At 49.2% G+C, this 15,819-nt stretch overlaps 1 protein-coding gene across 1 annotated transcript; it reads right to left on the reverse strand.

The window, feature by feature from the left end:
* Nucleotides 1-615: 615 nt before the first annotated feature.
* On the reverse strand, nucleotides 616-14,324 carry LOC144718778 (fibroblast growth factor 19-like). Its single transcript, XM_078594310.1, has 3 exons — nucleotides 12,540-14,324; nucleotides 3,514-3,617; nucleotides 616-970 (listed from the first exon to the last, which is right to left on the reverse strand). The coding sequence occupies exons 1-3, from the start codon at nucleotides 12,889-12,891 to the stop codon at nucleotides 617-619; spliced, it is 810 nt and encodes a 269-aa protein (XP_078450436.1). The 5' UTR covers nucleotides 12,892-14,324; the 3' UTR covers nucleotide 616.
* Between the last annotated feature and the right edge of the window lie 1,495 nt (nucleotides 14,325-15,819).

The following is a 15,819-nucleotide window of genomic DNA, read 5'->3' on the forward strand; positions in this document are numbered from 1 at the left end:
GATGAGCAGGGAGCGGAAGAAGAGAAGAAAATGAAGGCCCTTATCGTGGAGCACTGAAGTGCGTGGAGCGTTATGCTCGGCAGACATGGATGCCGGGAAGGTCTTGAGAGACGTGGAGTGGCGCCGAATGCAGAAAATCGGCTGTAGGGGGAAATAAAAATAAATAAGCGCTCACGTGAGTTAACGAGCAGTCTAAGAGGAACCTATTGGAGAAGGCAAAAGGCCGAGACTGAGCAGTACTGGTAGAGGGGAAGGCTCGTGAAAGGAAGCTCTTCAAGAGCCTTGGGGGGGGGGGGAGGAGGCCAAGAGGTAGAAATGGGAAAAGAAAAGAGGTTCCATGAAAATGAAGAAATGCAAGTTTAGACAGGATGGAGGAAACGTAACCCTTTTACGATGAGAACTCAAAAAACAATATGATGGAAATAAATATATATACATAAGACTGACTCTTTGGGCAATGGCCCTGGGGGACACACAGCCTGGGCGCGTTATCGTCAAGACCAACGAGAGCCGCGGGTTTCCTTTGCTGCGCATCGACCTTCCGCTTCCCGGGCCCGCATCCCCCCACCCCGCCCCCCGAGAGCCGTCGCTTACAAGGCCCCCCAGGCCGCTCCCGCTAGCGGAGGAGGCCCAGCGGCTCGGCCCGCCACGCCGCGTCCATTCCCAACGGATCGTCGACGTCCAGCTGGCCCTCGGATCCACCGCCGCCGTCATCTCCGGGGGGCTCCGCCAGGTCGGCGTAGGCCAGCACGTGGTGAAGCGGCACGGCGTTGACGGTGGCCAGGAACTGCGAGAGCGGCGGCAGGAGGTGGTGGTGCCTCCCCGGCGAGCTGGAGGAAGAGGAGGAGCGCAGGCGGCCCTGCCCGGGGCTGAGCGTGACGACGGCGTGGCGGTGCGCCGAGTAGAAGACGGTGTAGCCGTCGGGCAGGGTGCGCTCGCGAAAGGCGCACTCGCGCGCCCGGTACTCGGTCTGGGGGAACGCACGGGAACGCGCACGTCAGTTGGTACAACGTGGGGTTTATTAATTCATCTCGCGATTTTATCTCGCGATCCACTTCGTCTCACTGGTGAGGCAACGGCCATCCCCGGGTGCTCCGCTGTTTCCCTCCACGTTTAGGAACATGCGCTTGGAGCGTTTGGCTGCTATAAATGTTTTTGTGGTAAGCCACTTCGTTGAGCTATCATTTGTGGCCAGGTCGCTTCTGAAAAAAAGAGGTGTATAGCTCAGTGGGCCTTATCCGTTAAAACAAAAAATAGTTTAGTTTTAAATAGATTGTGCTCATTTAAGGCTGAGTCGACCTAGAGGAGATCCAGCAGCAGTTAAGACATTCGCCACTCATGTTGGCCGTGAGCAGGAATCAAATTCGGGTCCTCGAGTTCGTAGAGCAGTGCGCTAACCACTGCACTGCCACACTCCCCACCCCGTTCCCACACACGTGTGTGTATATGCACCGAGCATCTGGTTCTGGGCGGTTGCAACTTTGGCGGAAGCAGGAAGAGAAATAGTTGCTCGGCTCTTCTTGCCGAGGAATGAAAGTGCGTTGTGTGCGATCGCGTCAGTCCAAGCAAAACAAAGACAATGTCTCGCGCGTAATCGCAGCGGTGTCGTGTGGTTGGCATGCGCCCTGGTGGAGCAAGGGATCAAATGGGGACTCCCTGTCCAATTTCCACCCCCTCCTTCGTGACTTGGTGCCTGGGCCCCTCCGGCCCCTCCGGCCCACAGGCACCGGTTTCAGTTGCACCGCCTGCACACTCCTTAGCTACGCCGCCTTGTCATTGTTGATTAGCAGATTTTAATTGTTGTAGGTGTTCAAATTGTGAGGTGTCAGAGTGTTATGGGGTTTTTTTTTCTTTCTGCTGAGCCACAATGGCTGACACTGAACACCAGGAAATACCTTTCTAACGTGAAAAAAAATGAATGCTATTTCCATCTGTCATCACCATTATCTTACGATGCATCTCATGCGCGCGCGCGCATTCACTGGCAAGACACACCTCCCCCAGGGTCACACAAAGTCAAGGATCCCTCGCACAGAGCCATGCGGACTGCTGGGGCCAGTGCAGTTGGCGTTCCGCACGACGGAGTGATGGGAGCCAGCGCCACACAAAGCCCGACCTCCACTGAGGTTTCCCCCACACGACCTCATTAGCAGATCACGGTTGTTAATAATAGTAATTTACATTAATTCATCGCGCATAGTCAGCAAAGGACAGTTACGCCAAACGCGTGAGCTCGTGCGACAGCATTCGCATCAACTGCTCTTTGCTGCCTTACACCGGCAGCAAAGTGTTTGCTCTACGGATCACTGGGGGGGGGGGGGCGGGAAGGCGGCCATGGGGGGAGGCGCAATTTGCTGCTGCAGGAGTTAACCCGTCGAGACGGGGCAGCCGTCATTTACGGTCCTCTGTCGATCCATCTGCTGGATGAAAGGCTCCCCACGCCACGTCGCTTGTGCGGGTTGTTTGACCACACTTCAGCCTGCTGATTTGTGCAGGTTGGTGGCCAGGACCGTTTCAGCTATCACTCGCCACTCATATGTTGGCCGTGGCCGGGAAGTGAATTCGGGTCGTTGGGTTCGTAGCGCAGTGCACGGAACGCTGTGTTCACTGCTCCACACCCCACACACACAATCGCTGACAGAGCAGTAACGATTCAAGCTCTGCCACCCCACTGCTGCATAACAAAGAACGCTTACACTGCACGAACCTTCGATGTGTTTTTTCTACGCCGCCATTCATATTTTACCCCGCGATTCTCTGCAACAACGCATAATGAGGTTTTACAATGTTGCTGTTTGGTGTTGAATGGGTGCCATTGCTTACGGGCGGTGCTCTTTCGAGTAATATTTGGTAACACATCCTGCAAGCACTGAATGTGCGAGTCGAAAAATTGTGCCATGCTGCGTTACTAATTAAATTTTTATGTAAATCTGTGAGCATTGATTTGTAATGTCTGCCCAAAGACGTTTCCAATGATCTGCGTTATAAGAGATTTCATTCGTTGGTCTGTCACAATTAATCGAGTCGAGAATTGGCTCATTCTGACTGCAAGTGAGCCTTGAGACTGATGGTATTGAAGGGTGACATATGGACCTCGGAGCTTGGCCCATGTGTCATAAAAACCATGACCCGAAACTTTCTCCTCACTAAACTTAGGAACATTCTAAGCTCTCTTTCCCTTCTTGTGATAGTTTAAAGCTAACAGCTAGAAACGAGTTTTGTAAATAAATTGGGGGGGGGGGAAATCCGGGTATGTTGTATATTGAACTTCTTTCGCACCGTACGTAGCCAACCGTGCTAATCGTAGGTGTGGAGGGAGGAGGACAAACGACTGCGCGGCCTCTCGTCGCTCATCGGGAAAATTGAAGCGCTCCACCGTGTCCACCGGACACCCGACTAGCGGCTTGCCCCGTGCTATATTTGCATGCGTGAATGTGATTTTGGTTGGGCCTGCCCCAATGCCCAGCCGGCGCTCCTCTACCACCCATTCGGGGGGGCACCGCTGTTCCTCACCGAGCCGTGCAGGCCGCCGTGGTCGTCCATGCACAGGTACCGCTGGCTGCTCACGCCCTTGATGGCCACGACGCCCCTGTCCACCCAGCGCATCTCCAGCAAACCTGCAGCGCCGCGGCACACGCGAAGGGGCGAGCGAGCGAGCGAGCGACCGTCAGTACGGCAAGCTGGCACGCCGGTCCGTCTGTTAAGAGAGCCTCCGTCGAATTTTCAGGAGGGTTTAATAAAAGAGACGTATTCTTGGTTTTTTCGGTAAAGTCACGATAGAAGGGAAATAAAATAATAAAAATAAAACAATAAAATAAATAGTGAGAATTTTATTTTATGTTTTATTTTAATTATTTTATTATTTCCCTTCTACGTGACTTTACCGAAAGAACCAAGAATATGAATCCCTGCAGTCACGAAAGCTTTAAATCGAAATAGAGACGTACATTTGTAAAGTGGCGCAATTCATTCCGTGAGACGCTAACGCGCCCCGTGTGTATTGACAGCAGGACATCAACAGAACCGAGGTAGACGGAGAGAACTATGGAGTCAAGGCTAATTTGACGATGTGAGTTTTCAAGACCGACTTAAATGGCTCTAACGACTGTTAGCAAAGGCAAAGCATATCACAGTCTGGGAGCAGCATTGGGAAAAGCCCTGGGGTCCACACCAGGAAAGGAGCCTTGACCTCGGAGTGCTTAGAAGGAGGCGATGCGATGATCTCGGGCACCTCGTTGGAGAGTGAACGTGGATCAGTTCAAAATCCGTGAGCGCGGAAACTCGCTTACGGGCGCACGCGTAGCCCGTGCTGCAACAGCCGCGATCGCGTTCTCACGCAGAGCGCGATTCACGCTGGTACGTAGCAACGCACCACTCTCTTCTTCTCTTATCAACGATTACTTGGTCATTTTTGAACCAATTCCAACCCCATAGTGCTCTCGGTGCCATATCAGGAGACAATGTTTCCATTCGGATTTATCGCAGGGCATTGTAACCCTTATGAGTGAAAACTCATCCACAGAAGAGAATATCACAGAAGTACGTCTGATGTCTCCAGCACTTTCCCACCAGCTCTGCGACAGACAGTGATATTCAACACGTGACAGTCAAAACAATATGTTGAGTTCTCAGAGTGTGTTCTCTTTTGGTGTGGGGTCATTGGCTGTGTCGGGTGGTGGCGGGTTTTATTGACACATTTACATATTTACGCGATCTAACCCAAAAAACCTCTATTATTGGGGTCATTGGTGACTGGGATGAGACCATCAGCTCACTGCCATTGAGTATCCAGTTTAATCAAAGACACGACAATGGTGATGACTGCCTCAATGCAAACGCAGGATCCTAGCAGTGCCGACTCAGCGCTCTGACATGTGATCCACCCTGCCCCCCCCCCCACCGTAAATAAATAAATAAAATACCTCGAAAAAATTATTTTGTTGCCTATATTGCCAAAATAATATAGATAGATGGCATTGCTGTTACACTAGATTTTTTGAGTTTTTTTTCTGGCTTGCGGGCACACCTGCGTGATGACGTCACCTGCATCCCTCAGCGTTGAGCCGGGTTCATGCGTTGTGATGATGTGACCCGTCTCTCACCCAACCCTCCACCCCGATCGTGTAATTAATCTTGATTTGAAGCTTTCGTGACTGCAGGAATCCATACTCTTTGTTTTTTTCGGTAAAGTCACGTAGATAGAAAAAAAAATCATGACGTTTTGATCGCGGAAAAAATAATCCAGCAGCGGAACTGCTGAACGAGCGAGAGAGCTGTTACAACAAGGTTATATATGTGGCGATGGGCAAGCAAGCGGGGTCTGCTTGCTTGCCTGAGGACGACCGCTTGTGTTAGTGTAATTAATCAGCTGCATGGTAAGTTACGTAGCAAGTGGTTCAGCGGTTCATGCGAAGTGTCCAAAGATAAAAATCCCCTTTATAGCCTTAACAGACTGTTGGGGCAAGTGCTGTTAGCGAGCATTTATAAAACAAACCGACACGGCACACGAGGGGATGGGTGGCCAGCACCACGGCTGGCTACTTTTGTTTCCCGAGTGGCAAAGCTAGTCGATGGCTAATGCCTTGAATTCACAATTGCTGGTGTTGTGAGTGAATTAAACCGGAGTGCCCAGGGAAATAAAGCCATTATGAGGAGAGCACCAGGAAAGCATCCGCATGGTATGGAGCAGCAAACTACTTGCCGTACTGCCACGTACAGGCACCACTCAGCCCCTGCTGCTGAGTGTCTATGAATATGATTGTTTGCGAACCAGCAACCCCACACAAATGCATTTGATTACAGATGTGTATGGCCACATATCTTATGCTCTATCTTCAGCATACACCTTCAATTATCTCTATATCTGTTGGGCCATGCAACACATTCACATTATCCTGCACCTCCAATTAGCACGGCCCCGCACCCCCCAATTAGCACGGTTGGCTACGTACAGTGCGAAAGAAGTTCAACATACATACAAGACGTGTACAAATCGATGAATGCCCTTCATCCTTGGAAGCATCACCGAGTCTCAAGACAATTTTTCAGGAGAGTATTGCGATATTGGGGCGTTGGCCAATTCCATTCATGAGAGTTTGGCTTCACGTAGCAGGAATCCTGAGAAAACCCACCATGCATGTGAGGAGGTAACACTCAAAGCTCTGCACAGAGAGAATCAAAATCTCTTTTCCGTGTTACCCATCTCCTGGCCACCTCGTAGCCCTAGCAGATAACACCTGGCATTCCGATAGGTCCGTCTCCTATGCAAGTACTAGCCAGTCTCAAACCATCTTAGCCTCCAAGATCAGACGAGATTGGGCACATTGAGGGGCATTTGGACGTCGCTGCGTCAGATAAATGCTTCCTATAAACTTCCAATTAAACTAACAATTTCCGCGTCACCTTCAGTTTCACTCTTACCGGCTGTTCCAAAGTACAGACTGCACAGGGGATTTTACGACAGCTTAGGGCACGCGCAGACATTATCAACAAGGGCCCAACAGGGTTGTCGAGGTCCAACACAAGAAGTCAGATAAACGGGGCTTTTTCCCAGTTGCGTGACGCTCATAATCGCCCTGTTAGTGACACCGTGCCGGCCAGATAACAACATGGGTTCGGATTGGTGACTCGGCCAGCCGCCCGTGATTTAAACCGAGGTCTCGAACGCAGCGAGCTGACGGTGGTATCGCGAATCTTTCACTGTCGATTGAAATTTGCAGATGACAGCATTCGTCGTGGTGGGTTTAACAGCCATCCACGGCGTGCGCTTAATGTGAGAATGTATGTTGAACTTCTTTGTCGCCAACCATGTTAATCGGAGGTGCGGGGGTAGGACAACAAATTGAACGCAAAAAGCAGTTATAAAGAAATGACTTTTCAATCTATATTTAAAAGTACATAGGTCCAGTGGCTTACAAATATCTGAAGGAAGAGCGTTCAGACGTCCGCAGAAGCGCATCTGAAAGCGCTCGATGCGGTGACCGTCTTTGTTCGATGGCCAGCCAAACGCCGCTGCGAGGAAGAACCGGAGTTTGTGTGATGGTTTATGCTCCTTGGCGAGATGGTGCGTTTGCGGCAAGCACTTTGTGTGTGTAATGGTGACAACCAGCACTGGCTTAGAGCAGGGAGGGGCTGCAGACATCGGAATCAGAACATGTATTTATACCGGAGGAATCTGATGAGCTATGAAGCTCTTTTTCACAGACATCCAAATCAAAGTTTTACAATCAGCCCCCCCCCCCCCGCTCTATGTGCTGTGTCCTTTCTCAACGACGTCAGCGATCGTGGTCTTGCATCCACGAGGCGCTGTACAAAATATTGCTCAGGAACTTTGCATTGGATACTCCTCCCAGATGCATCAAATTGTTAAAATTGATCCTTTATTAAATTTGCTGTCTTCTCTGGCTTGTTGTACCTATAACTTAGTGTGCCTTTAATAGTATGTCCCCGATTGCACCTATACTTAATAATGAAGATTGTTGGGTTACAATAAGACCCTTAAATATTTATGCGATCTAAGCTAAACACGGTTATTTTAAATAATAAAGCCTACGTGTTAAATTGTGCCTATACAATCAGGCAGATAATAGAAAAGAGCTGTATCAGTAAGATGTCGGTATTTGTTTTGCAAACTTGAATCAATCACGGGATTCTGCCTGGAGGAAAGAGCTATGGATGGAAACGTCTATGTTGTTGTTATGGTGTTTGGGCCTGCGTAATAACTTGTGTGATGGAATTTGGGTTTGTGTGTGACGAGTAGCCAGGGACATCAGTGGTTGAAGGTGAGGACACGTGATTTGACAGGGGTGTATTTTGTAATTATAATTAGAACCCTTGGTATTTGCGCCGTCCGTACGGCACAAGGCAAAAATAAGGCACTATGTTTCACAGACGAATGTAGACATATCAGTAGGGTGTGATGTTGCTCGCTGGTATTACCCAATTAAGAACGTTATTTTTTAAACTCAAATTGTTTGAAGTCGTGCTCGACCGCGCGTTCACTAAAATCATGACCAGCGTAGAGACAGCAAAACATCCAGGGATTAACTATGGATCATTTACAAGTGAGAGGCTTGGACGTGCAGGTTGGATATGTAACGTCGTCTCTCGAAACAGTGGTTCTCAACCTGGGGTGCACGTACCCCCTTGGGTGTGCGAGATGCCCTTTCTGAGAACCCAAGCGGTGCAGGCTGCAGTGAAGGTGAAGAACCACTGCTCTAGAATATAAGCTTCTGGCCCCTGTGTACAGGATCAAGTCGAATGTGGAGGGAATTTCATGGCAGGATGGGGTAAACAAGGTATAAGTTTAGGAATAGAACATGGCAGGAAATGTACCATGTTCTATTCTGAGTTTGCCATGGGAGGGTGGGTCACGTGTGCAGGATGGAGGAGGGCAGCTTACAGAGTCAGAGGTTGACTTCGAAGGGGAATACCTGAAGCCTGGTGGTGGTGATGATGATGATGATGATCAGAATCTTTATTCAGACTGGAGGAATCCGATGAGCTATGAAGCTCTATTTCAGCAAGTAACAACAAATAGAGAAAAAGGTAAGAAAGGTAAATATAAATAAAGTATACGTCCGATTGTTCAACACTTTATGCAAGCTTTGGGCAAGGCAGCAAAAAAATAACAACAAAAACAGTCCAAGACCACACCAACGCAACACATTTGTACCTCAATAAAATGGCACATTGAAATTGAACTCTCATTACAAAGGTATGGATAAAAGTTACAAATAAAATTGGCAAATGTGACTGTATTAAGCACTAATCTTCTGCATCAGGATATAGTTTGAAACTGTGATAAAAAAGCCCTTGGTGGTTAGGTGTGGACTTTGCAACAACAGGGAGATCTAGCATGAGGACGTGATGGCGAGGGGTGGTGGAATCGTGATGAACTCTTGACCTGAACCAGAAGGGTGATCGTAATCCTACCAACTAGAGGTGGGGTTGGTGGATCAAACAGAAATGCAGCCTATGTATGTATGTTGACCTTCTTTCCCACCGTACGTAGCCCAACCGTGCTAATCGGAGGTGTGGGGGAAGGACAACAAACTAAACCCTAAAAAAAACAGTTCTAAAGAAATGCGTTTTCAACGTAGAATTAAAAGTGCATAGCCCAAAAAATCACCCCGACAGGACAACCATGACAGAGATGGAGCGATGAGATCGGCTCCGGTACAGGAGCGAGATGCACTTTGGCATTGGCGTGTCACGAGGGATAACGACGACACGGGGAAGCTTTCATCCAGCAGTGACTCGACCATGGATGATGACAATGATGTACAGCGCGAGAGATTGAGACACATCTTCTAAGAGACACCTCGCGACGTATCTCAGAGAAAATCCATGCGCACACAATTAGATGCTCACTTTGCAGGTGAATGTCAGTCGCCATCTCTAGGCGATCACGAACCCTGCCTTTAAGTTGTTTAATCGCATCGTGATCTTTATATCGCTATAGTGGTAATAATATAGCAGCAGTGATTGAGGAGTCTGGGCTGAGACGAGGAAGCGATTCATTAAATAGTAGTAGTAGGTTTTTACCCTTTCAACTGGTACAAAAACTGACACCTTTATACAAGGCATCATGTTTGCAATAACCACAACACAAGCAGTCAAAATGCAAACAAAAATAAACAACTCTGATGATGATAATGATATGCACTGTCCTTGAAGTTGATTGGTCCACACCCGAAACAGCTTTTCTTAGAGCCTAGTCTCCATTGGTGTTGGACCAGATGACACCTTTTGGCGTCATCTGGTCCAACACCAATGGAGACTAGGCTCTGGAGACTAGGCTCTAAGAAAAGCTGTCTCGGGTGTGGACCAATCAACTTCAAGGACAGTGCATATCATTATCAGAGTTGTTTCTTTTTGTTTGCATTTTGACTGCTTGTGTTGTGGTTATTGCAAACATGATGCCTTGTATAAAGGTGTCAGTTTTTGTACCAGTTGAAAGGGTAAAAACCTATTACTATATTTTGCCACTGGTAAAGAAGGTCTCATAGTGATTCATTAAATCATACTATTTAATTATAGTATAGTCCTCGAGTTTACTGGCAAGCTGCTGGCTCCTCTGCACCCCAAAAATTAATTAAAATGTTCGTGGCTGTGGGCCGCTGCCACCGAAGCTAGCTGGGTAACTGGCTAAACGGGATTTGTTTTTCCACGTAAACAAATAAACGTTCAACAGATTTGAAACGGCGGAAAACGTTCGGGAAGGCATTTATTAGTGACACTGCAGAGGCGGGAGGAACCAACACAGAAGACTGACACGGTTTATTTAAAATTGCTCGAACATTCCAATTTGTGCCTCTATAAATGTAAATGATTTCCGCCAGAATATTTTAGTTTTAATCCTAAAGAATATAACAGACAAAATCCTCACAGCTCACAGTACGTATTATCTTGGCATTTTGTTACAAAAAATCAGATAACTTTAAAGGGGCCGTCCATAAATGACGTCACGCGATTTTGGACAATTTTGACCCCCCCCCCCTATTGTCACGCGGCGTCACAAAAAGTCAGACCCCCCCTCAAATATGACGTCACAAAGCACTGCCCCCCCCCCCCCAAAAAAAAACATGCTTCAAATCGCTTTAAACTATTGTCATTGTAGTGCGTATTTAATGTGGCGCTGCACTCTGATGTTGTTGGAGAAAACATTTATTAAAAAGTCTATTTAATTAAGTAGAACGTGTTGTCTATATTGATTTAAAGTTGCGCATTTTGTATGTGACGTCACATTTCTCAACCCCCCCCCCCCCTCGTCACACATCGTCACAAAAGTCTGACCCCCACCCGCCACCCCAAGGTGCGTGACGTCATTTATGGACGGCCCCAAAGTGCTAAGCGTACAGGACAATCGAGTATGAAAAAGACAGCTCTTATTTTATATGTCAGAGCAACGGGTTGTTTACTGGTGGTCTTAATTTTTTTTACATACACGAGTCGAATAGTCGACTTAAAGTAATTACTCGATGAATCACACTTCATGAGTTCAGTCGACTCGAGGGCTTTTCTCGTCCCTGCGAAGCGCCACGTGCTTCATTGTTATGGAAGGAGCCGAGTTATTGTTATCGGTGCCAATTAAAGGGCACCGCACTTCAAAGGGACCCACGGCAGCGCCGTCAAGGCCTTTGTGGCAGTACAGAATTTTTCTTGGCAGCGTCCCGCAGAGATGAAAACTTGAAATACAAACGAAAGTGCAACGTATCATTCGTAATGACACTCATAACGCCACCAATATGTCGCGAAAGCCGAGACTCGAGATTTGCATCAGGAGAGTTCCATGCATTTATTTGGGGGTTTGCCCAATACAATGAATGAGCGCTCGCTCTCGATGTGGGACAAACCCAGAGACTCTCCGGAGTGAACCCAGCATGCTTACTAAGCGGGGGAAACAATCTAAAAGGGTTCGCCAGAGCGATGCGCTCTACTTAACCAAATTGCTGCACTGTGACCTCCTACCCACCACCACCACCACAACCTAGCAGCCCTTCGCAGCGGAGTTTGAGGGAATCTCACAAATCACTGCGTAATCCACCCCCCCCCCCCCCGTTGGCTGCGTTTTAAGCCTGAAAACTAAAGAAGAATGGGAGAGGGTGCGTGTGGGAGAGCCGGCACAGGGAGGATGACAAGAGATCGAGTGGTGAAAGGTGGGGGGGGGGGTTACAGTGATGGGTGTGCTAGCCCATTCCCACCACCACCCCGCCTCCCCTTTCAATGAATACAAGGCTGGTGAGGTGACAGACGTGATGTCGACAAGAGCTGCGATGTGCGACGAGACGAATGAACTGTGGACAAAAGAATCAGGTGTAAACACGAGACGAGAGAAGAGCTAAACGCGAGACCGGGAACGTCGTGAAATGAGATGCGGACACGAGAGAGCACGTGTCGTGAGATGTGAGAATAGCAACTGAAGACAATATTTGAGACGACGAGAGATTAATTAGCTTACGTAAATGCGTATGTAATGCCCATTAGGATGTGCATTCGGGCTCATGTTCGGTGCCACCTCGATTGTTTTCTAAACATTAAGGAGCACTTGAGCTACTTGGGACGCTCAGTTTTTGCCTAGATTACCTTAGCGCAGCGCCTATATTTGAAAGCGAAATTTGCGGGTGCGTCTTATCATCCACGAGGTGTACCTCTGCCCAGATTTGTATACCTTCATCAACACCGGGCACAACGTTTGAGGCTGCCTCCGACTTTCCGGAGCGTCCTGTGATTCGAAGAATACGGCGCATGATGATAAAAACAAAAACGTGATATTCTTAGGTTTTTTCGGTAAAGTCACGTAGGTAAAAAAATAAAAATTAATAAAAGTAAAATAAAAATAAAATAAAAATCACGACGTTTCGGAGGCAACACAAGCTTCCGTCTTCAGGTGGAACCGTCACAGCACGATTTGTATTTTATTTTTTATTTTACTTTTATTAATTTTAATTTTTTACCTACGTGACTTTACCGAAAAAACCTAAGAATATGAATCCTTGCAGTCACGAAAGCTTCAAATCTAAAAACGTGATACGTACTTTGCTTACTCTGCTGGGCCGCTCCGTCCACCGTGCCGTCGTCTCTAAGATGCAAATGCTGCCCTCCCGACCCGCGGCTCTCCGGGCTATACAGGTGCCTTAGACGAACGGGTCCCGCCGCATGAACGTGCCTTGGACTCCTGTGGGCTGCCGGCAGCGAAGAGGAAGACGCCGCCGACGACGACGACGAAGATGACAACGCCGATGATGATGACGACGACGACGATGCAGCAGCGGCGGGAGCCGCAAGAGAGTGTCGCACAAAGTCGAAGTGCAGAGCGGCGATGAGCGCGGTCACAATCACCGACGGGAAGAAGAGACCATCCGAATCCCTCCGCGAGCCCATTCTCATCCTCTGGCAGCGCGGCCCGCCGCACACGAATGCGTGCCCCGTGACACTTGGGAGTCTTGGTCAGTCACGCCAGAGGCCCTCTCTGTGTGTCTTTCACGCCCTCGGTTCTGGCTTTCTGCAAATCCTCCTGCATGCAGGACGAGCTCGCTGATGGCAAGGCTGGTTGATGCTGGTGAGGATAAGTATGCTCTTGGTGATGCTGATGATGATTATGGTGGTGGTGGTGGTGCTGGTGATGATGCTGGTGATAATGATGCTCCTGGTAACGATGGTAATGCTGGTGGTAATGATGCTGTTGGTGGTGATGATAACGCCGGTGGTAATGATCCTTTGACGCGCCAATCAGGCTACGACCGATGCATCCATCGTATCTCCCTCCATCTCCTCCCCCTTCTCTCTCTCTCTCTCTCACCAACTCTTGCACTTCTTCGAGTCTCCTTCCTTAATTGTTCAACTTGTTTGACGCGACATGACGTCTCGCCGCGCACTGCCTGTCACGAATAGTCGTGTCATCACCTCCCTTGCAACCCAAAGGCGTCGCGACGACTTTGGTAAATCCCCTGTTATTATAGTTCACACACTATTAATATTTAGCCCTATTTGTGGTGTTGTTGTTGTCGTTTATAAATTGGAGTCACTTCGCCGTTCGAATTGTCATCGCGCACCTATCTCTCTCTGTCCCGTTAGCCGACAACGGCGTCTTCCGTGTGTCCTGCCTCAGGCTTGGACTGGCTCGACCTTTGATGTCACCGTGGCACCTCCGTTTCCTAAATACCCACGCGGGTGAGGAGACACTTTCAAAAAGTGGCCCAGTTTCAACTCCGCCTCTGTGTGTCTCTCTCTCTCGTCGCAAAGACACAGAAGACACGCAGCCACCCCCAGTCAGTCTCCAGACACTTTAAACAACCGGCCAATTCCAAGTCTGTGTCTCTCGTCTCACGGACACAGACCACACGCAACCACCCCCAGTCAGTCTCTCTGCAGACACTTTCAACAACACACCAATTCCAAGTTTGTGTCTCTCTCTCGTCGCAAGGACACAACACACGGCACCACCCCAGTCAGTCTCCAGACACTTTCAAGAACCGGCCAATTCCAAGTCTGTGTCTCTCGTCTCACGGACACAGACCACACGCAACCACCCCCAGTCAGTCTCTCTGCAGACACTTTCAACAACACACCAATTCCAAGTCTCTGTGTCTATCTCGTCTCACGGACACAGAACACACGGCACCACCCCCAGTCAGTCTCTCTCCAGCCGCCCTAAAAGTGGTCACCAGCGCCGGCGAGTCGGATTACAGCTCAAAACGAGAGCGACTTCCCAAGACGGGAAAGCTTCTCTCTATCTCTCTCTTCCCTCTCTCCATGTCTCTCTCCCTGTCTCTGTTCTCTCCCCGGCACGCTCGCTCGCTCGCTCTCTCTCTCCCGGTCTATGCTTGGCGTGCTTTTATTGATGGATTCGATATCGTGTGCCGATCCACCCTCGGCTGGTTTAAACCAGCCGAGGGTGGAGCGAGTACACGGGGGGCAGCCTGCGTGTGTATGTGTCTGTCTGTGCGTGTACAGTATGTGTGTGTTTACAATCGACACGTATGCAGACACACACACACAAGGACAAAGATCCACTCATCAGAGCCTTTGGCAGGCTGTTGGGGAGCGAGCGCTGTTTGGGTCGCTACGTGACGAGTGGCGTGTCTAGTGGCAGCACCACGCCCGGCCGCCTTTGTCTCCCTAGTGCGGATGTGTTATTGTTAAAACACGCAGCACCAGGGGGACCCATTGCAGTCTCGGAGGGTTACCCAGGAACCGGTCTCTGATGTTTTCCATGAGCGGGAATCGAACTTAGGTGTGGCCGGGTTCGTCGCGCAGCGCACCGCTTACGACTCACTGCACCAGCGCGTTTGCACACAGACACAATCACACACAGACACACTCACACACTCAGACACACTCACACACAGACATACTCACAGACACACACACACAGACACACTCACAGACACACACATACACACTCACACAGACACACTCACAGACACACACACAGACACACTCACACAGACACACTCACACACAGACACACTCACACACAGACACACTCACACACAGACACACAGACACACACACAGACACACTCACACACAGACACACTCACACACACAGACACAGACACACTCACACACAGACACACACAGACACACGGACACACTCACACACAGACACACTCACACACAGACACACTCACACACAGACACACGGACACACACACAGACACACTCACACACTCACACACAGACACACATACACACGGACACACTCACACACACAGACACACTCACACACAGACACACGGACACACTCACACACACAGACACACTCACACACGGACACACTCACACACACAGACACACAGACACACTCACACACAGACACACGCAGACACACGGACACACACAGACACACGGACACACTCACACACAGACACACTCACACACAGACACACACACACCTAGACACACTCACACACACAGACACACTCACACAGACACACAGACACACTCACACACAGACACACACAGACACACGGACACACTCACACACACAGACACACTCACACACGGACACACTCACACACACAGACACACAGACATACTCACACACAGACACACACACACACAGACACACACAGACACACGGACACACTCACACACACAGACACACTCACACACAGATACACACACACACACGGACACACACACAGACACACTCACACACAGACACACACTCACACACACAGACACACTCACACACTCACACACAGACACACATACACACGGACACACTCACACACACAGACACACTCACACACAGACACACGGACACACTCACACACACAGACACACTCACACACAGACACACACACATACA

The sequence above is a fragment of the Lampetra planeri genome, chromosome 5, assembly GCF_965212315.1.
Source record: "Lampetra planeri chromosome 5, kcLamPlan1.2.h2, whole genome shotgun sequence".
In the NCBI taxonomy this organism is placed as follows: Eukaryota; Metazoa; Chordata; class Hyperoartia; order Petromyzontiformes; family Petromyzontidae; genus Lampetra; species Lampetra planeri.